Raw genomic sequence first — 25,986 nt, 5'->3', positions numbered from 1 at the left:
TTTGATGGGTGGGGGTGAGCTAGAGACAGACAGAGAGCATGGGGTAGGCAGACCCAGCTGTGCACTGGATCTGAGGCCCAACGAGCCATAATTATGGCTGGATTAAGAGAGGCTCTTTCACCATCCTGCCTGCCAAATATTTTGTCCCAGATTAAGGCCCAGCTGCAGCACCTCTAAACAGTGCACGTCAGTCAATAGCTGCTCAGCAGCCTGGCAGAGTCCCCCCAAAACACACAATCACACTCACCATGAGTCTGCTTTGCACAAATGAACTCTTAAGCTTTTTTACAATGAAAAAAAAAAAAAAACAATGCAGAAACACTTCGATCAGGTGTTAAGGTTTTTTTAAATTTTTTATTATTGTTTTCTTACATCTCAAACCCACAAACGGCAACAGGAAGACAAGATCATTCAACATTTACAGTTTACATGTTAGATAATGTGTGAAGGCCTGTTTGTGCTCAACATTACCATTATATAAAATCAATATAAGGAGTAGCTTTGCACAGTTTATTCAGCCTTCATCTAATTCTCTGAATCTCGAGCTGCAACGTAATTGGTTTTTCTGCTCAACAGTATCACTGTTCTTCATACAGTACATGCGTAGGAGGTGCTGTGTCTGAATCATCACTGGTAAACCCGTTCCAGTTCCTCGGCCCCCAAAAATACAGAGTTCCCTCCCAACGCCCAACGCTTTAGAGAGAGGACTTCAGAACCTCGAAGAGCTTCAGGGCTGACTCGATGCAGCCGTCGAAATTGGAGTGCGTGAAGCCGTCGCCCCCGCACACCAGCAGAGGCTTGGCGAGCAGTGTCATCTGCCCTGGGCAGTCAGCCACTGAACTTGTCACCTAACGACACAATTGAGCGTACGCTGCATTAGTGCTGCACTAACGATGCGGCATCTAATAGCTGATGCAACCGCCATGTTGTGCTGCTATTGAGTGGGATTGTACACTATTGTCCCAGATACACTGTGCCTACATACAGCCTTGAAAGCCAGTTTTATAGAGCTGACTCATATTTGACAGTGTGCTTGTATGCTTTTTACCATGATACAGTAGATACATTCAGGGTGTACATTCACATATGACAATAGGGACATAAATGAAGAAAGAAACTGTAAAAGTAAGGAAAGCATATTCCAGACCTGTGATAGAACAGTTAATTAGTAAAGCACAGAGCACAATCAATGAACAAGAACAAGATATAGATGCTCAATTACTTGTATAAGCCTACCCATATGATTACACCATAGAAGTGAGACTGTTTATTTAATCATAGTTTCAGTATGTCTGGGTGTAGGGTGGGGTCTGGCTCAGCATGGCAGGGGCTGCTCACTATGTCTTACATTGGCTTAGGAGAGCACACATATTAACAGCCTGATTACAAACCTGGCCCGGCAGACTGAAGCAGACGGCACGTAGCTTTGCCAACACCTGGCCGATGGGTTTGACTCATGCCTACGCTGAGGAGACGTTTTAATTCAGTGCTGACGTGTACGTTTATTCAACACAGAGTCACATACACTCGTATGATGGAAATGTCATCAAATCCAAAGCTTTAATATCACAGGGGCTTGTCTAGTTGTTTTCTAACCTACACGTGAAAGTGTTAATAAGTGAGCAGGGTAGATTAGAAATCCAGGATGGAAAAGGAAAAATCTCTGACCTCCCTGGTCAAGACCTTAAAAAACAATCCTCTTGAAGTCTTTAATGCAACCTAAGGTACCTGAATCTATTATACATTCAAATTCAGCAACCAGTTCATCCTTGTCAGAGTCGAAGTTGATTTCGAGTCTATCCCAGGAACACTGGGAATGTACCGTCAATGTGATGCTACTCCATCACAGTGCACCACACACACAGAGTCATACATGCATTCACAGTCAGGGTTAATTTATCGTAACCAATCCACCTACTGGCATATTTCTAGGGAGTCGGAGGAAACAAGAAAACATGGAAGAAACCCATATGAACTCGAGGAGACCATGCACAGAAACTTCACACAGACTGAGCCAGGGAACTTGGAGCTGTGAGGCGGTAACGCTACCCACTGTACTATCATGCCAATCTATTATTTAGACTAACTAAAACATGCAGACTATCTTTGAAGGTGTGTTCAATTAAGTGTCAGAACAAAATTCTGAAATCTTGATACGTCCCGAGTGAAATCTGTCAGAGCAACGGCTATGCATGTTCTATAGGGAAGGCTAAGCTTTCCTGTGGGCACAGGGTTTTGTGCCAGATGTGATATAACATTGCAGAAACTCCCATAGAAAGCTAGGAAATGCTCCCAATTTCTCCCTATAAAACACAATACACCCACTCGCGGATGACTCTTTACAGTGAATGACCTGCCTCCCTCTCTGTTGTATATCTGAAGCATGCACTTCAGTAGTTGCTGTTACGTTATGGGTGCTTTGGGGGGGAAAAAGCAGTTGTTCAAAAACATATCCTAAATCCTAATTTAAGAAAACATCAACGCATATATTGCTTCAATCAATACTGGCTAGAATGAAAAGTGCTTGACTACAACTACTTTACTATGGGAAAATAAAAAAATAATAAAAATACAGTTTGTTAACGAGAGCTGAGAGTAAGCACATTCCTCCTGAGTGTATGGCCCATAGTTGAGGCTTCTGTTGGCCCCAGAACTCCTGATAAACATCGAAGTGCAGTGCACTAAAGCCAAGGAAATAGTATCCATTTCCTGGGGCTTTTAATAGGCATCTACAGACGACATGCTATTATCACTGCCTCCAAAAAAGAGGGTTTTTTTTTCTTCATCCCCCTCCCTCTTGTAGCTTTAAACGGTAATCTGTATGTAAATCAAATGATGAATGTTCCGGCTGAAACTTGGCCAAGAACAAATTGTTTGGTTTACTCAAGGAGTAAGTTGATATTAGCAGGGCTGACCTCCTCCACCTCCTCAAATGTATTTCGCTACACTCGTCGCCAGAACTCAGCACAAGAGAGACAGACATTCAGAAATAGCTGACTCTAGGACGACTTTACAACTAAAAAAGATAGATTTCATAGTACAAACTATTCAGAGAAAAAGAAAATCAATCACGAACGCAGTATATGTAAATATAAACTAAACACTTCAGACACGCTCGAACTTTATCTGAAATGCTGATGACAAAAAAAAAATCCTATAATGTATTAAACATGAAACATGCAAGCTTTCATAATCCTCTAAAGATGAGGATTCTTCTGAACAAGAAGTGTAGTGTGCACACATGAATCAGAGAGACCGTGTATACATTTGACAGCTTGGAGCAAGTCACTGTTGCATGTGACATTTCCTAAACAAGTCACACTTTTGAATCGCGGTTATGTAATTTTTCTCCATTCACGTCTCTCTACACGTCTCTCTGACAGCAGGCAACAGCTGAAAGAAATTCTGACATTCTGTTCCCTGCAGGAAGGACTGCAGAAGGGACTGAATTACCATTTTCTGAAAAGCAATTAAGAGATTTTTTTTCTAGCCATTAAAACCTCTAGGCAGTAGACAACCCCTCTGACACATTCATACGGAGTGTGTGTGTGCGTGCGTGTGTATGTGTCCAAGAGAGTGTGTGCAGTCCAGACAGACCTTGGCCCATTCTCTGGCCCGCAGTGAGATGTGGGCTCCCACACAGATGTTCCATGTCCTCTGACCTTAAGCAGAGGCCCAGTGCTATGTGTGTCGCAGAGGAGCCCGGCATGGGGGTGGAGAGAGAGAGAACGCAAAAGAGAGAGAGAGGGAGAGGGAGAGAGAGAGAGAGAGAAAGAGAGAGAGAGAGAGAAACAGAGAGAGCATGCAGAAGTGTGTGAGAAAGGGCGCACAGTGAACTACTGTAAGTGTATGTGCGTGTGAGCCAACTGTGTGGGGGTGAGCATGTATTTGTGTATGTGTGTGTGTGAGTAAGAACACAAGTTTGCTGTATGTCTCCGAGAAAACATCTCTGTGCATCATTAAAGTATAATTCAATGCATTTTTTACTCCAGCCCTCAGATAAAAGATTATGTTTGAGCTTTTCCTTCTACCAGCTCTTCACCACTCAAGCCCTATAGCCCTCCATTATGCTTCACTCTATAAAATATGAATGCCATTTGCTGTATAGTAGAGCAGCATTTCATTAGCAGCACTTAAGCACGTTTGCAGAGGGAACTACGAGCTATGGCCTCTGTCTTTCTTCCTTCTTGTTGAACGTGACCACAAAGCTCCTAGAGGATTTCTAAAAGAAAAAAACAAAACAAAAAAACTTCCTTCTTTTAAGAGCACATGAAAAGTAAACTGGGACACTGAATAAAACAGAATAAAGAAGTTACAGGATGGGATAAATATACACCCTGCACACAGACATGTAACCAGAAATGAGATTTTAAACAAAAGATGACCACACCTTGCTGATATTATTTCTTCAATTAGTTAAACATTACAGTGGAATAGCTGAATTTTATTTAAATAAAATTGTTAAGTGGTTTTTGCACTTTTTTCCAGATATAAAATTCATTTGCATTGAGCCTTTGTTATGTTTGATCAAGTGCAAAAGTAGTATTTGAACCTGGCTGTGATCCAGAGAACCGATCTCTGTGTGAAAGTCATCTGTTCTGACATGATTGGTTAAACTTGCCTTGTTACATCCAAATACAACTGAAAACTATTAGAGTGAATGAAATAAACATAATTTAGAAGATTCATATAATTAGGAATAAAGGACTGTATCTATTAGTGCACGCGAAGTAACATTTCGTAATGTACAAAAGATGAAACATACCTGACACCCTCAACCAAATAAGCCCAAAGCATTTGTTAAGTGTAAAAAACACACTGTAACATTGCCTATAATAAATGATCCTATGGGTGAAGGACCAAATGAAATAACGCTGAGATATAAACAGATGAAGGATCACTGGCAGACTCCGTTTTCTCACCTGAGAGTATCTCCATTTCTGGCACTTGATGGACTCGGGTTCGGGGAGGCCTGGCATCACCTTCTGCAGCTCTTCCAGAATTATGGCCTGAACCTCCTCTGTTGCGTCCTCCAAGTGCTCCATGCCAAAGGGTACGCTGGTGTGCACCACTACAGAGGGGCCAAACTTTTCTGAAACTGAACACACACACAGACTATCAAACACAGCATACGTTTATGAGTCTTTTTTTTGTAATCATGTTTGTATTAGTACAAATGAAGAACAGACATGAGTCATTAGTTTCAGAAGTTTCTCAGGCAAACTCAGGCTTCACAGGCAACAGCAAGTGAATGGGGAGAAGGAGAAAAGCTCATGCATAAAGCTTAGTGTGGTGGAGCTACAGAAGCCAGACTGAGCTAGAGGCAAATAAGTGTAGAAAGATGGGCTGAAAATGCCACAATTATTTTCCCGAGGAACAAAAAAAACTCTTAGCACTTACCTTAACCAAATTTTTAATAGAAAGATATTGGAACCAAATGAATGGAAGGTCCATGTGGGAACCCTTTTTGACCAACTTTTTGACATGGGTGACATTTGTTAGACAAATAATCTAGTGAGCAGAGCAGGTTAGCACAAGTTTGGTGTTTCATAGCTGTTCATGATAGCATCCAGGTCATGGTACACAGTGATATAATCTGTGGGCATTTGAAAAAACACGAGCTAATGCCTTGGGCGCTCAGAACAGCTACGACCCGTGCCTTTTGGCCAATCCTGATTTATTAATCTATTGCAGAGATGTATTCATCTCTCTAATGACAGTTTTAAAATGCACATATAACCTGATTTGAGGGGAATAAAGCTTTATTGTGCTCAATAAACATGCCGGATGTTTGAGCAGCTGGAGATGTTGTGGCCTAGTCAGTGCTCTGAAGCGGCACGGCTGATGCTATAACCCACCCTTGATGACTGCCTGGGGAACAACGGACGCTGCTAAATACGAACAAAGTGACTGAGTGAATCTAAATACTGAAGCCATTGGCAGTCACAGATGTTCGATTCATTGACTTTATAGTGACCTATGACAAAGAGCTTTTCATTTGATACCACCAGTTCAGGAAGAACTATTCTGAAAAAATGAGATCTGCTCTGTAAATGTTTGTGGACAGTGACAAAAAAGGTGAAATCGGGAATACTGGCACAGGAAAGCAGCACCTTGGTTCAGATGATTGTGCAGGAAGCTTCTATATGAGTTGCAGAACTTCCATGTAGTTAGAGGCATGGAGGCGAAAGAGGAAGTGACTTTCATCCGTTGTACGCAGTCAGTTATTCTAATCTGCTGGCGAACTTTATCACAGTAGTATTTGAGCGACATCTATAATGCCATTTCTGCAGTGAAGATTTGACACGTTGGCTAAACTTGCTACTTCAGCAAAATGGGTACTTCCAGTGAACAGGATTTAGCACAAAGGCGTTCGAGCCAAGACTGGGCACAAAAGAACTGAATCACTGACCATTTCAATAGGCTTATCACCAGGTTTAGTGTGCACACTTATCAGTATGATGGCAATTACCTTTACCTTTCTGAATAACTAGAATTAATGTCAACAATGCAATTGCAACATGGAGGGGGAGTCGCTCGCTTAGGAACTTAGTGTCAAACAACCCAGGCACGTGGCACAAAGCCAAGTAAAGAGGAGTGGAAAAGAGGGAGAGAGAGAATGAAAGACAGAAGGACAGAGGGAAAAGTTAGGGAGTGTGTGTGTGTGTGAGAGAGAGAGAGAGAGAAGAGAGAGAGGGGGGAGAGAGGGGGGGGGGAGAGGTCATGGTGCGTGGGCAGAAGGCTGGCACCCTGCCTGCTGGTTGAGTCACTTATTTGTTGGAGTGGGCAGCGCAGGTCACAAAGTTCACAGGGTGAGGAGAAGGCAGGCATTGCATGGCAGAAAATATCATGCCCTGTAGAATAATAAATTGTTTTCTATGCTTCTAATGCCCAAGAAAAATGGTCTAGGAACATTTCTAAAGCTTTTCCCCTAATAAAGAATACCAGGAATGTGTATGAAAATTCAAACTGAAGTGGCTACATGTCAGCCTGATCTCTTAGCTGGCTTGATAACTAGCTCACATTTGACACAGTTTTCCACAACTGGGATTTCAGTATCAGAATCTCCATTGACGACACTGTCACTCGAGATTCTGATACTGAAATCCCAGTTGTTTTGAGTGATTCCTTTAAAAGTGGTCAAAACGGTCCAAACAGAACATAATAATCACAATTATGTTCATCACCAACATTAAGTAAGTTAGCCAGCCAACCAGCTTAGCATGCAGGTTCTGTGGCTAAAAGCTTATTTTGTGAGATTACAAATAGAGCACATACTGAATATAACAATCTCTGAATCAGTTTTCTTTGAAGATTTATTGGGAAACTTTTAAATGGGGGAAATGTGAATGTAATGCTGTGTTAAAAAATTTCACCCAAATACCAATATATCAGCCATCTAAGATGACTTTAAGTGCCCCTGAAATAAAAATAAATGTGTTTCAGAGCTTTTTGTACCAACCCTTAGTCTTATGGACATAAGATCCTGTTTCTAGGAAAACAATCTAACTTTTTGAAGATTTCTGCAAATCCTTGTGATCATCCAATTAATTGATTGCTTGAATATACAGTATCTCACAAAAGTGAGTACACCCCTCACATTTTTGTAAATATTTGATTATATATTTTCATGAGACAAAACTGAAGAAATGACACTTTGCTACAATGTAAAGTAGTGCGTGTACAGCTTGTATAAAAGTGTAAATTTGCTGTCCTGTCAAAATAACTCAACACACAGCCATTAATGTCTAAACCGCTGGCAACAAAAGTGAATACACCCCTAAGTGAAAATGTCCAAATTACATAAAGATGGCCTAGGCTAAAAGAAGAATGCCAAGACCCTGACACTGAGCTGCAGCATGGTGGTCAAAACCATACAGCGGTTTAACAGGACAGGTTCCACTCAGAACAGGCCTTGCCATGGTCGACCAAAGAAGTTGAGTGCACGTGCTCAGCGTCATATCCAGAGGTTGTCTTTGGGAAATAGACGTATGAGTGCTGCCAGCATTGCTGCAGAGGTTGAAGGGGTGAGGGCTCAGCCTGTCAGTGCTCAGACCATACGCTGCACACTGCATCAAATTGATCTGCATGGCTGTCATCCCAGAAGGAAGCCTCTTCTAAAGATGATGCACAAGAAAGCCCGCAAAAGGTTTGCTGAAGACAAGCAGACTAAGGACATGGATTTCTGGAACCATGTCCTGTGGTCTGATGAGACCAAGATAAACTTATTTGGTTCAGATGGTGTCAAGCGTGTGTGGCAGCAACCAGGTGAGGAGTACAAAGACAAGTGTGTCTTGCCTACAGTCAAGCATGGTGGTGGGAGTGTCATGGTCTGGGGCTGCATGAGTGCTGCCGGTACTGGGGAGCTACAGTTTATTGAGGGAACCATGAATGCCAATATATACTGTGACATACTGAAGCAGAGCATGATCCCCCCCCTTCGGAGACTGGGCTGCAGGGCAGTATACCAGCATGATAATGACCCCAAACACACCTCCAAGACGACCTCTGCCTTGCTAAAGAAGCTAAGGGTGAAGGTAACCCTATTGAGCTTGCCCCTATCTGTGGGGCACCCTCAAACGGAAGGTGGAGGAGCACAAGGTCTCTAACATCCACCAGCTCCGTAATGTCGACATGGAGGAGTGGAAGAGGACTCCAGTGGCAACCTGTGAAGCTCTGGTGAACTCCATGCACAAGAGGGTTAAGGCAGTGCTGGAAAATAATGGTGGCCACACAAAATATTGACACTTTGGGCCCAATTTGGACATTTTCACTTAGGGATGTACTCACTTTTGTTGCCAGGGGTTTAGACATTAATGACTATGTGTTGAGTTATTTTGAGGGGACAGCAAATTTACACTGTTACACAAGCTGTACACTCACTACTTTACATTGTAGCAAAGTGTCATTTCTTCAGTGTTGTCACATGAAAAGATATAATCAAATATTTACAAAAATATGAGGGGTGTACTCACTTTTGTGAGATACTGTATATATGTCCCATACCTGGATGTGGGTCTTGCTTTACAGTAGCAGCTCATTATCGGCGAACAGGGTCTATCAGGTTTGTTTAGATTGGGCAGAAGTGTTATGTATCTCAAACGCTATTGGCTGTTGTGTAAGTCATTCAAGCACTTCAACACATCATCACTCTGACTTCCTGTTTTAGAAGAAAATATGTAAAGATATGGAAACAAATGGTATCTAAGAAGCCATTTCATGAGGACTTTAATGACAGATTCATCAACTGGATATTGATATTTCTAGCAGCTACACTGGTACAGGATCTATTCTATTCTATATATTTTTAGATCCAATGCACTGATGTACAGTGGTGCTTAAAAGTTTGTGAACCCTTTAGAATTTTCTATATATCTGCATAAATATGATCTAAAACATCAGCAGATTTTCACACAAGTCCTAAAAGTAGATAAAAAGAACCCAATTAGAAATTAAACAAAAATATTATTGTTGAAGCTGTTCTGTACTGAGTAATGGGCTAAAATTCCTCCAAGCCGATGTGCAGGACTGATCAATAGTTATCGGAAACATTTACTTGCAGTTATTGCTGCACAAGCAGGTCACACCAGATACTGAAAGCAAAGGTTCACATACTTTTGCCACTCACAGATATGTAATATTGGATCGTTTCCCTCAATAAATAAATGACCAAGTATAATATTTTTGTCTCATTTGTTTAATTGGGTTCTCTTTATCTACTTTTAGGACTGTGTAAATCTGATGATGTTTTAGGTCTTATTTATACAGATATATAGAACATTCTAAAGGGGTCACAAACCTTCAAGCACCACTGCATTTTAGGTTGTGATACTGTATGTGTTGGATTTTGACTGAAAAAGCATGAATAAGCATGAAAATACCCATAACTATCCTAATGCATATCGCCTTGACATCTGTAATGTTTCGCATAAGCAGCAGCTCACTATAAAGAACTTGTATAGGATCAGTATCAGGTATCACTAATACTCATAACTATGAAATCAGATATCATATTTGGAATAAAAAATGGACTTTGGACAATCATGAATTGGATTTTTTACGAGTAATACACCACTGCTAGATTTAGAGCAGCTAAAACTTGAAGGCTTTTATTACATGTGCTATACTTTAGCCTTTACGTGGCAGTAATTTGAGACATTCTAAAACAAAGAGTCTACTCTATGAACTCCTACCCAGATATACTTACTGGAGCTACAAGCTAAATACATTACAGCGATGAAAGTGGAGATTAAAGCATAGCAGTAGAGAGGCAGAGGAGGGTTTCAGGGAGCCGTCCAGCCTGAAAGAACACTGCAGCCCAATGCAAAATTTAACAGGCCCACTAATTATGATGTTGCCTTCAGAACCGTGGTGTGAATAAGAGGTGGCAGGTGTGGCAGCCCTTGTGATGAGGCTAACTCTGTCTGGCAGTCCTATGCACGTATACACTAATTGCACACACTTTCTCTGTACAACATTCATATACACATTCTCTATTAATTTCATATACATTATTAATATATGACTGACTGATTAGCAGCAGTATCTGTTTAGATTTCTATCCTAAAACAGTGATGAGTTTGAGCTTAATGAAGTGGTCTAGTTTGCATGCAGGAAGCGGGTCATGCTACCAGCCAGCAGCTAAGCCAATCACAAATACAGGAAATCTCCCCTTCACTCCATCCTCACACTGTCTCCATTTTAGTTCTGGCATGTTCTGCTCTTGTAGTTCCTTGTACATACAAATGCCTGACAGAAGCGGGGTTGACAGGAAGAAGCATGAACCCTCAATTAGACAAAGATGGTCATGTGACACATGCATTAAACATCTCCCATTTATGGAGTAGGAAAGTATGAGGAACATCAAGAGGATGAGGATTGCAGGAAAAGGAGGGAGAAACCCAAGAGAACAGGACCGAGAGGGGAAGACAAGGAAGTAGTGCAAGAAGTGATCGAAAATGTTCAGAAACAGAAAGGGAGTTAAAACATTCTAGAGTGTGTCACAGAGGGAAGGGAGAAAGAAAAACTGAGGCACTGACCTAAATTGCGCTTTTTATCATCTGTAGCGATGTAGCGAATGCAGGGATTATTGGAGACATACTTGGCCACCCAGGGGACGTTGATCTGCACGCCGGCTTTGTAGAAAAGCCCCAAGGCGTAGCGAGAGGAATAGCTGACATCCTCTAGTTTCTGCCTCTCGCTCTCACTCAGCACTATATACCCACACAGACAGACGGACAAAGAGACAGACAGAAAGACAGCACAAGATTAAGACATCTGCCAGCCTTTCCATCACATCACTTCTCCACTTATCCTATGAGACAGTTGTGTGTGTGTGTGAGGAGCCTCCAGGCCTTCACTAACCAAATAAGAAGAACCGCGTGAGTTTCTAAGTTGAGCCTGAAATGTGTTGCAAAAACCTTTACACAGAAATCAATGGTACAGTGCCACAGGGGGACTAATTCAATTTTAAGGACTATATAGCTATAGATTTCAGGTGCACTTGAGGCTCTGACTGATGAACTGAAGTACAAAGAGGATTTAATTCAGTGTGCTACACAGGAATCTGGAAACACTGAGATTTATCTTTTGGATGTTTGTTCTTTTTGCTTCTTCTTTTTTTTTTATTTTTATTTTTTAGAAAGCCTGTCCTCGTTTCCGGTCAGGAACATCTGTTGTTTATTGGTCCGAGCAACTCATGCTTGGCCCAGCTTTAGTCGTCTACCCACGATTTCTGAGTATAGCAAAGGTTAGAGTTCACTCCTGGAGGAGCGGATTCTCAAACTAAAAGGCTCCCCTCCTACCACTGGCAATGTGAAAATCTGCAGAAAGTGAACAAAGAGCCTCAGGAAGGATTATTAACCAATGCGCATCCTCCTCCCATACCGACTTGCAGATGTTTCACAAGCTTTCTAAAAATAGTGAAATACAGTCCAAACATATCAGGAGGTTTACAAACATGTGTGAATGTTCATTCATCTTCTACAATGAATCAGTGACCATATGAAATGTTTTTTTTCTTTTTATGTTGTGGCTGAGTGGTTTTGGACAACAAAAAAAAAAATGCCATGCCATGCAACTTCCCTCATATCTCCACTACAGGAATCCAGATGACACTGCGAACACTTTCCTCAACGTTCGTTTAGCTACGGCGCAAACAGTCCGACCGCAGAAGGAGATGACAGCCAAAATTGACAGGTCACATGACTGACCTTCTAGGATTTTTTCGTGTCATTGCATCACATCTGTGGTGAATTATGAGCATGTAAAAGTGCCCCTTGGTACAGAGAAATCTGGTGCTGCATATGAGCGTGGGGAGTTTGGAAACAATGCAAAGCCCGAGGGCAGAATTCATAAGAAGGCTTTTTTCTTCTGTTGTAGTGAAGGAATCATTACGGAACATGTCATTTCTGCACAAAGGACACCAAAGCACGGGACCCAATGAAAAGAATATATCTATGTACTTCTTGCTATGATAAGTGGTTAAGCATCAAGGCTACACACTGACTGGCTGTTTTAAGTGAATCCATTCATCATAACCAATGCATCTCCCTCTAAATGAATGGCTCCATGAATTATTATTTTTTTGTTGTGATGTGTGCCTCCACAGAGACAGCCAAAGCCTTTAGAACTGTGGCAGGTTCTTTTCATAACTCTAGCCTGACTTGGTCATACAGGTTTCTCCTTTTTGACCTCAGGAGGATCTGGCCATTTCTCATCACGGAGGCCACTCAAGTGCTTGTTCAGTCCCTTGTCAGCTCAAAGATTGGACTAGTGCAACTCACTCCTGGCAGGTTTTCCCTTGTGTGCTATCCTGTTGATCCACAATACAGCTGCATGACTTGTTACAATCTCCCCAAGTTCTCCCACACTACTCCATTGCTGCATTCCCTCCAATGCCTTCATGTAGCTGCTTGCATCAGACACTGATGCTTGCTTTAAAAGCCAAAAATGGACCAGCCCCTACCTACTAGAAGGCACTTATTAAACCTCTGCAACACATTCCCTTCAAGCCTGAAGCATGGCAAGATTTGACTCACCATCCCTCAAGATACAAGGAAGACATTCATCATGACTTCTCTGTCCTGGGACCCAGGTGGTGGTATAAACTTCCTTTGGCTGTCCGAACAGCTGAGTCACTGCCTGTCATCAAACAAGGACTGAAGACCTACTTCTTCACCAAGGGCTTAAATTAGCACAGATTAAAAAACAACAACCTTGACTTGTGTGTTTCTGTTGCTGTCTAACAGGGTTTTACCTTGATACTATTCTTAGACCCTGAGCTATTTGTACTAGTGTGAGAAGTGTTTTTGATGGAGAATACAAAGCACTTCTGTAAGTTACTCTGAATAAGGGCATCTGCTAAATGCTGTAAATGTACATTTAAATGGAAGTGTAATTTCCTCAAGATTATTGGAACAACCTACCAGCCAAATCGCTTACAAAACTGCATGACTGAGCACATAAGAAAACTTATGCAATTTTAAACATAGAAGAGATCATTTAATGGGGGGTGTGGTGGATTAGTGGTTAGCGCATTTGCCACACACTTCCGGGATTAGGGGTTCGAATCCCGCCTCCACCCTGCGTGCACGGAGCTTGCATGCTTTCCCCATGCTTCGGAGACTTCCTCCGGTTACTCCGGTTTCTTCCCCCAGTCCAAAAACATACATTGTAGGCTGAGTGGCATCTCTTAATTGTCTGTAGTATGTGTGCGACTATGCACAGCAGTGGGTTGGCACCACATCCAAGGTGTCCCCTGCCTTGTGCCCAGAGTCCCCTGGGATAGGCTCCAGGCTCCCTTTTAAGTTAGTTATAACACAAGATATGGTTTATTTTACAAGTTTAAACTATGAAAAGGACAATCCAGTTATTCATCATGCATCATTCAGAAGAGCTGGTATCTAATATCAGGCTCGTACTGTGCTTCTTCTTTATTCCACTTCAACCACATGCCACATTCACAGACTAATACAATACTGATGCAAATGAAAACATAAACCAAAAGTGTCAATTCTTTTCAGTCAAATCAAGACTTCTATATTTTACATTTACATTTTCAGCATATCCAGATGCCTTTATCCAGAGCAGAGTGCTTTGTAGAATCCACAAACTGGCCTAGTTCGATAGGCCAGGCCTTCAGAATACCATTAAGCGTCTCTCCCGCCTTCGTGAATACTTATTTTCAGATGTTTATTACATAACCAGCTGTGTCTGGTGTAATGTCACTGTTGAAGAGAAGCTGCTGGTTGTTTTTAACTCTGATCTCTGATGTGTATTTGCGCTTCTCCTGGCCTGCTTAAGATTAGGATTTCAATAAAAGGAGTTAGTTCCGGAGGAGTGTTAAAAGGCTCATGACAAGTTTGATTCTACCCAGTGCAGTACAATCGAGATCTGAACCTCAGCTACAGATTTCTTAGTTCTGCATTCCCTCGGGATGGTGGAAGAAATGGCGTTCCAGCAGTTTGTTGTAGGTGGACCTGATGGAATCGTTGCATTTTTCCAGATGGATGTTCAATTGCCTTCATCTGGAGGAGTATTTAGCTCTGCTGCCCTTTCCCTTACACAGCTGTCCAACAGGTGGGGAGAACAGTTTTGTACTGAGAAGAACACTACTCTTTCCAAGTTAGCATTTCTTTTCTATACAATCCTCAGGGCTCAGAACAGTGCAGACTCAAGTCTAATACTCAGATATGGCTGTGTGCTGTTCTATCTGTTTGGAAAATGCCATTAGTATTGTGAGGAAGGTCACTCATTTCCTGCACAGGGTGAGAAAACATTTCAGCTGTGTGACCACATCGTCATGAAGCTAGTCAAGTGGTTAGGACACTAAAGATTTGTTGAGAAACATTGTACTTCTGTGTGGCTGAAGTCTCAAAAAGGCATTCTTCCAAATTTACACAATAAGAAAGTGTAAAGAAAACTCAAACTCATAGGGGGCCTCTCACAAGCTCTGAAAGAGAGAAAATGAGCATAGCATAAATCTCAAGAGTATTCACATCCTGAGGTGCAGAAACTCCCTCACACACCTTATGTCTTCTTCTTTTTTGCACACTTGTCACCACAGAACTCTCAGGAGCGTAGGAGCCTGCTCTGTGTCTGCCTATCCTTTATAAAATTGCCTAGCACAAATGCCTTTACCATTCCTCTACACTCCTAGAACCATCGTGGAGATATTCCCCCATCACTGTCTGAGAGTTTACACTTCCTCTCTCACTCACTCGCGCTCACACACGAGCTAACACGTGCTGCTTATGTGTTCTCCATCGCCTGACTGGCAGTGGCTCATTTCCCCAACCTGCAAAAGTAAACCGTCGCTGGCTCCTGCAGCAAGAACATTAGTCCTTCACATGTCCGAGTAGGAGAGTGACTACATTAGAGGATGTGTATGTGTGTCTACAAGGTTAAAGTTTTCCAGTCTGAAGCTCGGTGGCTGGCTCTCGTTGCCCCTGGATCTTTGATGTGTGGAACGAGTGCAGGAATCGCTTAGGCCCAGCATGTTGACAGAACGTGGCCTGATCAATGCAGGCCATAGCATACACTCAGCCTTGCACTTCAGCATGGGGGAAGCAGCTGCGCTCTCTCTCTCTCTCTCTCTCTCTCTCTCTCTGTTTGTCCCTGAGCCTTTTATACCCCCACAGCCAGAATACTGCATTGCAGGAAAGCTGCACTTTTCCAAGTACAGTCAATGACAAAAGCTGTGAAAGTGCACTAGTTTGTAGTGTCACACAGCTCTGACAGTTAGAGGAGGATATAACAGATGGTAACAAATGCATCAGAAGCAACCTCAATTGCATGAGCTGTGATTCAAAAACGAAATCTAGAAGTTCAATAGAATACAGAAGTTGCACTTGAACAGCTCCCAAACACACGCTCTGCTGGTCTCATGTTAGAACATGAGATATGAGGTTTCCTCATAGAGCTTCCTCTCCAAGCACGTGTGGGTGGGTGTGTGTGTGTGTGTGTGTGTGTGTGTGTGTGTGTGTGTGTGTGTGTGTGTGTGTGTGTGTGTGTGTACTTGAGTCTGGCTTCACCCCACACAACTGAATTACACACACTTACACACACAAACACACAAAAATATGTGTACAGACAAAACTACCCAAAATGTCAAAGTATTTTGCTGACAGGCCATTTTATTCTTTTTTTCTTGCCGATATCTGGTTGTTCTGAAGACTATTGGTTTACGAAATACAGCATACAAATGTAATTTATTCAAATAATTATAATCCTTCTTTACATTGCAATAAATAGGCTACTAATATAACTTTTCTAAGGCCTCATACAGGTACAGTACAGAGACTAGAGTTGCATGTTTGCATGCCAGGTTGGTAACACGTTATGAACAGTGACCACACTCCTCCCATCTGGCAGGGGCACAACTATAAAAATGGTATTGTGAAACATGCTCTATGGCTCACTGGCAATCAATGGGGTGCAAAAGAGAGACAGAGAGGAGAGAGAGAAGGGAATAACAGCACAAGGGCGTTTTCTCACAAAGTTCATCTTCTGGCTAACTACTAGGAAAGCAAATTTCCCAAGTTGCTTAATTGTCCTCTGAGAGAACACTCGGGATGGGGGTGCAGGCCACAGAGTGAGTTAGAGCCACCTACTGCACGCTAGGCTTGATGAGCGTGCCTTTCTCCAACATAGTGGTAGGTACGTCTCTGAAGCAAATGTAAGCACAGGGCATAGTCAGAAATCAAGCCATGACCATGTGGTGATCTACAGTATGGATCAAAACAAAAACCCTATCAACATAGTACTACCATCAGATCAGTAGCCACAATCCTCATCCATCGCTTTGAGAAAGCCGAACAAAAATAAAGGTGCTTTAAACTTTCATTTGTACTGAAGGTGCACATTACACATGGTAAAATAGTGAACATTTAAAAGCACTACCAAAAACACAAAGCCAAAAGTTTATTTTTGAACACGGGTGGTTGATTTATGTAGTGTCGGTATTGTTCAAGGAAATATTGTTTTAAGAGAGCACACCAACTCCCATGTATTTTTCATTGTTCCCAGGCCAAGACTGGCCTTTGTCGCTATCCTCAGGGACTCGGTCCACACGGCAGTGCAGCATACTGGAAATCTATTCACAGTGAGAGAACTGCATCGTTTTGCAATTTATGATCTCTCTTAGCCCTTTAAAGCTTGTTTTAATAGTTGCCTGAGAGCTTCTGGAAAGCATCCCAAAAACTAGAAATAAATAAATAAATAAATAAATAGTGTCGGAAGTTGTTTTTTTTTTTTTTTTAACTTTTAATGCACTTGGTGAACTGTGCCCAACGATAAGTAACGCATTTTCAGGGGCAGGATGAACTGTTGCGGTGTTTTGAGATTGAGTCCAGCTTTAGTCAGGGCAAGGGGAGGGGATAATGTGCGGGTGTGAGAGGGCTGTCATTAGCCAAGATTCCTAACAGACCCTTTATCAACACCCATTTGATCAAATTATATTTGACAGTGATGATATACATATACGGTTTGGGGCAGAAACCTGAATTACTTTTCCAACTGCACAGTCAGTCAGGTCAAGTCACTGGCTGTGTGGCTGATGAGATCCGTTCAGCACCAAGTCAGGCTGAGATTTCAACAGCCAAACCACCTGGAAGAGAAAACACTTTATTTCATGTAGCCAATTAAACGGATGAAGACCAGCATCACAGATGCCTCCAAGCTAACCTTTGGCAAGCAGCTGCAACTCCAAAACACTGATAAAACACTACTCTCATTTATTAAATAATGACAAACATCTAGCAAAAGCTGGGCTTACTTACTTCACATGAAAGAGGTTTAAACTCAGAGCTGGTGGCTGAGATTTGGTTCCACTTTAAAAAAAAAAGTTACCACTTTAGCACATTCAGCGAGTCCTTCACAACAATTAAGACTCTGGTTAGGACATGAATATATTAGTTATTGACTTTTGTATTTCCTAATACCAAACACAGGACGAGTAAAGAATTGTCCAGTGTGCAACTGTATTGTCAAAAGTGACGGCGCATCCCTTATAACCGAAGCAGTTAATCAGCACACATCAGTGTTTAAACAGTCACCGTCTTGCAAACCATAAACGCCCCATGGACTAAATACAGAAGTTCTGTGAAACACAAGCTTCGCCTCAAGATAGTAAATAAAACTTTGCTTTATACCGTAATTGTACATGCACCTACACATTTACAAGAATGTTTATTAATCTCTTCACTTCAGGGACTTTTTTATCCGTCCTTCCTCCATCATGCAAACAGGATGCCTTTGTGTAGACAGGTATAAGGAGCTGGCATGGTTCTGATGTCAGCTAAAATATCTGGGTGGGTAAACATGACTCCTCACAGGCAGGCTTAATTCAAAGAAAGGCCGATTTTAATTCAGGACCAAACAGAGACATTTAGGGCAACAACCTGAGGGCTTCACCGCTGACGTCAAGCCACATGCCTTATTTTAAGCAGCTGGTCAAAAGTAGCTTGTTAGACAGGCCCGTTTTAGAGAAATGCAACATTGACATGAGAAACACATCCAAGACCCATATTACAGGACATCTGTCACCTTTTTAATGAATAAATCAAGGGCCCATTTCATCTAGTTGCACAGCATGTTGACAAGTGCTGCAGTGGACATACAGCGATCGTCTATAGGAAATCAATATGTCCCATTTCTGACTCCAGACTAATTCAGGCAGCAAATGAAATCAGCTCTACTGTGACAACAAGATCAATTTAGCTATCTAATTTACAATAAATTCATTTAGGCGCATTGCTTTGCAGGCTTGCCACTCCAAGCCAACTAAATCAAGCTACATATTTGTACAATCACACAGCAGTCTAAATCATTCAGTAACATGTCTAAAAGTGAATTAGGCTGCAATGGTGGCCCAAATTTGCTGATGTGTGAGCAGTCAAGCAAAGCACACATTTATAGAGTTGACATTTACCTAGGACAAGAATGCGGCAAAATGTGTTTCCTCAGACATCTGACTAATTGTTGCAAAGACACACTTTGTTCCTGTATTTGAAAACCAAAGCACTCACATCTCAGGGGACAGACTTTTTGTAAGATGCCTATTTTTAGGGGTGACCAATTTATTTTCCTAGCACGCTTAAGTGAAAGAGGGAGTGCATACTGAAACAGATTTAAAAAAGAGAATCGACACACAAATGTAAAGGCTGCCATTACTCATAATAAAAATAATTTTTATTTTATTTTTTTATTATAACAGCAGATCCATCACATTATCTAAACTTTTCCTTGCCTCTCTGTCATGAAAAAAAGCCTTCCTTAATCAGGAAATCAGAAAATTTTCAGAGGTCCATTTAATTTAGAGGGTGATTCAGTGCTGAATCATCTTCCATTGTAATCCTAATAAAGATCAGCACAGTGTCCTGCAGGGAGGGAGGTCAGGGCCTAAGATTCTGATCTGGCCATTTTCTCCAGTTTTACACTGAATCAAACTGTTCTCCACATTTTCAGGAATAACACGATACAGGAGCTGATGACAACATGATTTTAATAACAAAAATGCACTGCTAATCAAACATTGCATTGTGTAGGATATACAGTGCCCTCCACTAATATTGGCACCCTTGGTAAATATGAGCAAAGGAGGCTGTGAGAAATTGTCTTCATTGTTTAACCGTTTGATCTTTTGTTTCAAAAAAATTCACAAAAATACTCTGCTCTCATGGATATCAAACAATTGCAAACATAACACAGGTTTATCCAAAAAAAAAATCTTGGTTAAATATAGGTGTGCAAGAATGATTGGCACCCTTTTAGTCAATACTTTGTTCTACCTCCCTTTGCCAAGATAACAGCTCTGAGTCTTCTCCGATAAAGCCTGATGAGGTTGGACAATACATGGTAAGGGGCTTGTGGACTCTCCTCTTCAGTTCACCCCACAGGTTTTCTATGGGTTTCAAGTCAGGGGACTGAGATGGCCATGGCAGGAGTCCATGATGCCATGCATCCTAACAAAATATCCAGAAAAACAGCCCCACAACATTAAAGAGCCACCACCATATTTAACCATGGGCATGAGGTACTTTTCCATGTGGATTCTCTGTGTGCGCCAATACATGTATATGGCGCACACCATATACCTCTCTGTGCGCCAAAACCACCTCTGGTATTTATTGCCAAAAATCTCTATTTTGATTTCATCTGACCATAGAACCCAATCCCATTTGAGGTTCCAGTAGTGTCTGGCAAACTGAAGATGTTTGAGTTTGGTTTTGGATGAGAGTAGAGGCTTTTTTTCTTGAAACCCTTCCAAACAACTTGTGGTGATGTAGGTGACTTCGGATTGCTTTGGAGACTTTCTGACCCAAGACGCAACTAACTTGTGCAATTCTGCACCTGTGATCCTTGGAGATTTTTTGGCCATTCGACCCATCCTCTTCACAGTGCGTTGAGACAATATAGACACACGTCCTCTTCCAGGTTGATTCATAACATTCCCAGTTGACTGGAACTTCTTAATTATTGCCCTGATGGTGGAAATGGGCATTTTCAATGCTTGTGCTATTTTCTCATAGCTACTTCCCATTTTGTGAAGCTCAACAACCTTTTGCCGCACATCACAGCTATATTCCTTGGTCTTACCTATTGTTATGAATGACTACGGGAATTTGGCCTGTGTTACCTCATATTTATAATCCTGTGTAACAGGAAGTCACGGCTGAACAATTTCCTGTTCCTAGTCACCCAGGTGTACTAAAAATTATTTTAAATATCAATGGGAATACACTACAAATATATTTTTCTCATATGAATTCATAGGGGTGCCAATAATTGTTGCACACCTATATTTAACAAAGATATATATTTTTGGATAAAACTGTGTTTTGTTTGCGATTGTTTGATATCCATGAGAGCAGAGTATTTTTGTGAATTTTTTCAACAAAAGATCAAAAGAAAAATTTTCACAGCCTTCTTTGCTCATATTTACCAAGGGTGGCAATATTAGTGGAGGTCATTATACATCCAGTCTATGGTACAATCTTTTATACTATACTGTAACAGAATTGAATAAATAACTGTTTTTTTTTTTTTTTACTTGGTACTTATACTCAGAAATAAACAGAAATAAACAACTTTTTTATTTCCCAATTTCATTTTAAGGAGCTTGATATTATGAAATACTTATAACAATATTTGTTCAAATTAGAGACAGCAGAAGTAAAGAACTTCTTGAAACTTCCTTGAAATATTGTTGCAATAGTTTAGCAGTCCTGTAGCAGTGGTGCTATTTTAAATGTTACCGTCATCTCAGCCAAGCTGTCAGTTACACCAGTTCCTGACTGGCCCTTTAAACCTGCGACTTCCTGCATGCCTATTGAATAGTGTAACTAGTGCTCTAAAAGCAACACTGTGACAGACTACAGTTTATCTGCGCCCTTATTACGTCTCATCAGGTGAGCTATTACTCTCACAGTGTCTGCACAGTAATGCGGTAACACTGTTTGTCCACAAATACAAAGTTGGACATGTACATATACATTAGATGAATCATTATGGCAGACATGTCTTTTTATTAGCGTTTGTGCACCCATACAGCGGCAAACTGCAGAGAATAAATGACAGGCCGCATTACCAGTCATGTAGAAGTATGTAAAATATCATAGTTTTGCCAATGTGTTAATACATTGTTATCACATTGTTATGAGTGGTAGTTCAGCGGACAGAAATGCTCTGCTGATGAGAGAGGTCAGAAGAGAACAGACAGGCTGGTTCAAGCTGACAGGAAGTTTACTGTAACTTAAATAAGCACTCCTTCCAACCGTGATCAGCCGAAAAACATCTCAGAACACACAACACATCGAACCTTGAGGGAGATGGGCTACAAGAGCAGAAAAGCACATCATGTTCCACTCATGTCAGCCAAGAGCAGGAATCTGAAGCTGGGCATATAAAGATAGAAAAAAAGTCCAGGTGATGTTTGTTCAATCTTCCACTGCCATACATCTCTGTCAGGAGTCAGAAAAAGGATTACATCATGCCAGACTCACAGACTTAAAAGCAGCAAAGCCAGACAGCCACACACTTGACGGGAAACAAAAAGAGACTCCCTATCCCGGAGGAAGATGATGTCACTCAACGCATTAATTGTATTCCAAGGATGGACTGGAGCTCGAGGTAATTGGTTGCAAAATGATACGCTCGGATATTTATGTATGGTGGTAGGGACAGAACGGCTATGTTGTAAGCGCGCTGCATCTTCCCGTCATACCTGTTATAATATCAGCTGATAAATGATTGCTTTTAAACAGTAGAAAAAAGTACAGTACTTATCGCATAGTCGATCCCCAAATTGAATAATGCAGCCAGGCAGACTGATTACGATGCAAGAGAGTTGGCTTGACAAAAATAGAGCTTAAATTTCATTAGAAATGAATAATCATGTTTCTCAATATCAGCAGAGTTTCAAGGCTGGCAGGAGGATAAAGCTTAGTTGAAAAAATCCACACAAGCTTAACTGTTGGGCACATGGGGTGCACTAGAGAGAAAAAAAAGATACAGCAGCCATTCAAATGTCTGCAAAATGACGTAATGTAAAAAAAAAAAAGGCTTGCATGCTCTGGGAGTTCAGTGCAAGCTCACAGTGCACGAGTAGGCTGAAGCGGTCAGGAAATAAAAGAAAGGGCTTGACAGTAGGAAAGGGTGTGAGCTCGCCATCACTCAGTGGCTGAGCGGACACCCAAGGCACGGGTAATGAAACAGGCTCTAGAGTTCACGGCTGTTCATCCTCTGGACAGCTGTAAGTGATAAAAGGGATGTGCTTACCCCCCATCTCCAAGTATACTTTGAAGATGCTTAAAAAGACTGAACCTGGGTTTAAAATTTGCAGCACAGATATCCGTTCACTTTGGATGAAGTCACCTGGATCTTCACAGGTCAACACTGACTTACGTGGAATGTAAAACTAGACTGGGGGAAAACAGACAGTTACATAAATCTTACATAAATGTTGTTAGGCTGTTTAACAGGTTGGATTAAAATAACAGATAGCAAATATTTCATTTGATAAAATGCAACATATCAAATACATTAAAAACCACAAAGATGAATACGTCGGATAGTAGCACAAAACCTTAGAAGCAGAGCCTGTTAAGTTTTTCTAGGTTAGCTTCCTGTTTTACGTCTTCTCTATCTCTACCCCTAAAAGCAGAACTAGCTCCTCAAATGCTCAACTGTGCTTGACAAGCTGGAAATGAATTTCCTTCAACGTTCTAATTGTGAAACTGATATGCAATGCCTTTCTGTATATTACTGAAGAACAATCCAGAGCACGTGTTATTAATTATATTCTCCAATCAGAAGCAGACACAGACTATTTTTAGCATACTTAAAAAATTTTTTTTAAAAATTAAAAAAAAACATACCCTGAAATTTAACCTAGCGGGTCATCAGAACAACATGTCTCTGTCCCACAATATCAGTTAAACATATTTACTGTATGTTTCCTGAGTCAGTATCCTGAGTATGTGAATGGGAGAAAAAGTGGAGTCACCACAAATGAGGCTCTGAGGTCTGAGAACACTCAAATGTTCTTATGTCATTCACATTCACCCAAACTGTGCCAACTCTTGCAAAAGCTGCATTCTGTTCACTTTTGTTCATTTCTGGCAGCTGGAAGAGAATGTCAGTGACAGCATGCATTTAGGCTTAACCAAGAAATAAAAGCAGAACTTCGGCAATAAAACGATGAAAAACATCCAAACGTTATGGAGAGAGGGCAGGTTCTGTCCAAAAAAGCAAACAGAATCCATCAGGGATTTGGCTGTAGCTGAATGCATTAAGGTTTTGGCACTGTGATTGGCATGGCTCTGTGTATGAAAAAAAAAAAAAGACACCTCTCCCCTGAGCTCGCGGTCCAGGAACCCAGTCAAACCGCTGACCCGAAATGTTCCGTTATATATTACGGGGAACAAATAGACCCGAGTCCTGCATTGATTTACATCAGGCGTGTCACAGCCCGGCAGAGTTCCTCGAGTTCATTCATCTTTTGCAAATGATACACAACCATATTTCCTCTCCCTACACATGGAAATCCAGTGGAAGGGCCAAAGTATTAAAGTAAAACATGTAGAAGCAGCTCTGCAGCAGTCTCGGGCTCGCTGCATGCACGTACAATAATTTACACGGAGGCCTCTCTCCAAATGTCACACTGCGCTGTGGCGAATGGAACGATTTATACAACTTTCCCTTTTTAATTAATGTTCACATTTGTACAGCAGAGATGGTGTCAAATTGATGGTGTTCATTTAAGGATTAGTGGGCCTGCTATTTCACAGTCAGCTTAGGAAACAAGCGAATAACTTAGTATTAACTCTAAACCACAAAACCTGGAAAATGAGAATGAGAAATGAGAATGAAATAAAAAAACATTGAATTCCTTTTGAATTTGAAGGTGGTGCAGCAGGTTTCCTAGTTTGATCCTGAGCTCAAGTTTCTGTCTGTGTGGAATTTCACATGTTCTCCCTGTGTCCAGGTGGGTTTTCTCTAGGTTCTCCGGTTTCCTCACACTGTCCAGAAAACATGCTGGTAGATGGACTGGCTAGTCTAAATTGCTCATCAGTGTAAATGAGTTTTACATCATTTAACAAAGCCAATTATTGATTAGTACATATAGGTAATTATTTGTAATTAGTGACATGTTAGCACTGATTATTAAAATACTCCATCACGAGACTGGAGACTGAACAATAGCGTATCTTTTTACCTATTGATTATATAGCTTCAGTATCAATCATAAACGCTAAGGTTTCCTGTCTGAATTTTGAACAACAGTTCAATCCCAGTGGTACCTTGTTTTTTAAATTCTACTTTATTTTCTGAGATAAAACTTATACAACTGCACTGATTAGCAAGATCTGGCAAGGGAAGTCCACTATTTTATTTTAGGGGAAATACTAAGAGATGAAAGAAATGATCAAATGTTTTTGTGTATGTTGGCCCACATGTTAACACACACACACACATACACCCATTCTTCCTCTACATCAAATACAGCCCACATATCCTTTGCATAAGTGCAATGCATCCCTTGAGACAACAATAGGCACTGTTGAGAATGACATAACCTTTTCAATCAATTGTAAAGACTTCTTTGCATACTGATTTCTAGAAAGTGAATATGGCTCGTAGAGAATACACCAAACTAAAAAAAAAAAAGAGTTATATAAAGCTAATACATAAAATCAACATTCTTTTAAAATATTTTGTTGAGTAGGCAGGAAGTGTGAGTCTTTTTTTTTTTGGTGTATATCTTAAATCGGTGTAAATTGTTTCCAGATTGCATCTCTGTGACTTCACACCTGGCTGCTGCCCCCAACTGTTCACTGTGTGCCACTGCAAAACTGCGACTGGGTGACATCATTCCTAGCACAATACAGTACAATGCCTGGGAATATCTTCAACCAGCTTTCTAATTTGCTACATTATACACGTGAATGTAGGATGAAGCATGTGCGGCTGTAAGAAATCTATTAGATATCTATAAGATATCTATTAAGATTTTCTCTCTTATTTATATCTTCTTATCCTCTATCCCACACCCTGTCTAATATAACACAATATGATGAGCTTAGAGATGAATATACACATGACTGGTTTGCACTATAATTAAATTATGTTTATGCAAATTAAAAGTCCCATATTATACTTATAATAAAAGGACAAACTGTGATAAGGAACATACAGGAATTACAGCAAACATTCCAACAACGACAACAAAGAAACAATACCTAGATAGGTTGAAGTGACTTTAATAAACATGGCTAGACAATTGACCAGTTCAATAATGTATTTATAGATGCGTCCCAAATACTAAATCACACATTTCCCTCCAAGACGTGTGCTCAAGAGAACTTATCACAAAGTGAAGAACTAACACCAAAGGAGGAACAATTTAATAAGCCAATATCTCTGAAACTTAACAGTGCCTCTGCTCACCGAGCCACCTAAGATAAACTGAAATGACACCCCCAA

At 41.0% G+C, this 25,986-nt stretch overlaps 1 protein-coding gene across 4 annotated transcripts in view; it reads right to left on the bottom strand.

The window, feature by feature from the left end:
• Positions 1–327: 327 nt before the first annotated feature.
• The window catches only part of rnls (renalase, FAD-dependent amine oxidase), a 33,140-nt gene continuing 7,481 nt past the window's right edge, over positions 328–25,986 (bottom strand). For 3 of the 4 annotated variants that reach the window (XM_053639457.1, XM_053639459.1, XM_053639458.1), the window contains 3 exons: positions 11,040–11,213; positions 4,923–5,098; positions 328–848 (listed from right to left, as the gene is read on the bottom strand). In XM_053639457.1, the coding sequence (XP_053495432.1) occupies positions 696–848; positions 4,923–5,098; positions 11,040–11,213 (503 nt within the window). In that variant the 3' untranslated portion in view covers positions 328–695. Of the gene's footprint in view, positions 4,223–4,922; positions 5,099–11,039; positions 11,214–25,986 lie in introns of all 4 variants that reach the window. The other variant, XM_053639461.1, reaches the window with a different exon arrangement.

This window comes from Ictalurus furcatus, chromosome 13 (assembly GCF_023375685.1).
Source record: "Ictalurus furcatus strain D&B chromosome 13, Billie_1.0, whole genome shotgun sequence".
Lineage (NCBI taxonomy): Eukaryota > Metazoa > Chordata > Actinopteri > Siluriformes > Ictaluridae > Ictalurus > Ictalurus furcatus.
The sequence above is the reverse complement of the archived record's forward strand: the minus strand, read 5'-3'. Positions and strand labels throughout refer to the sequence as shown.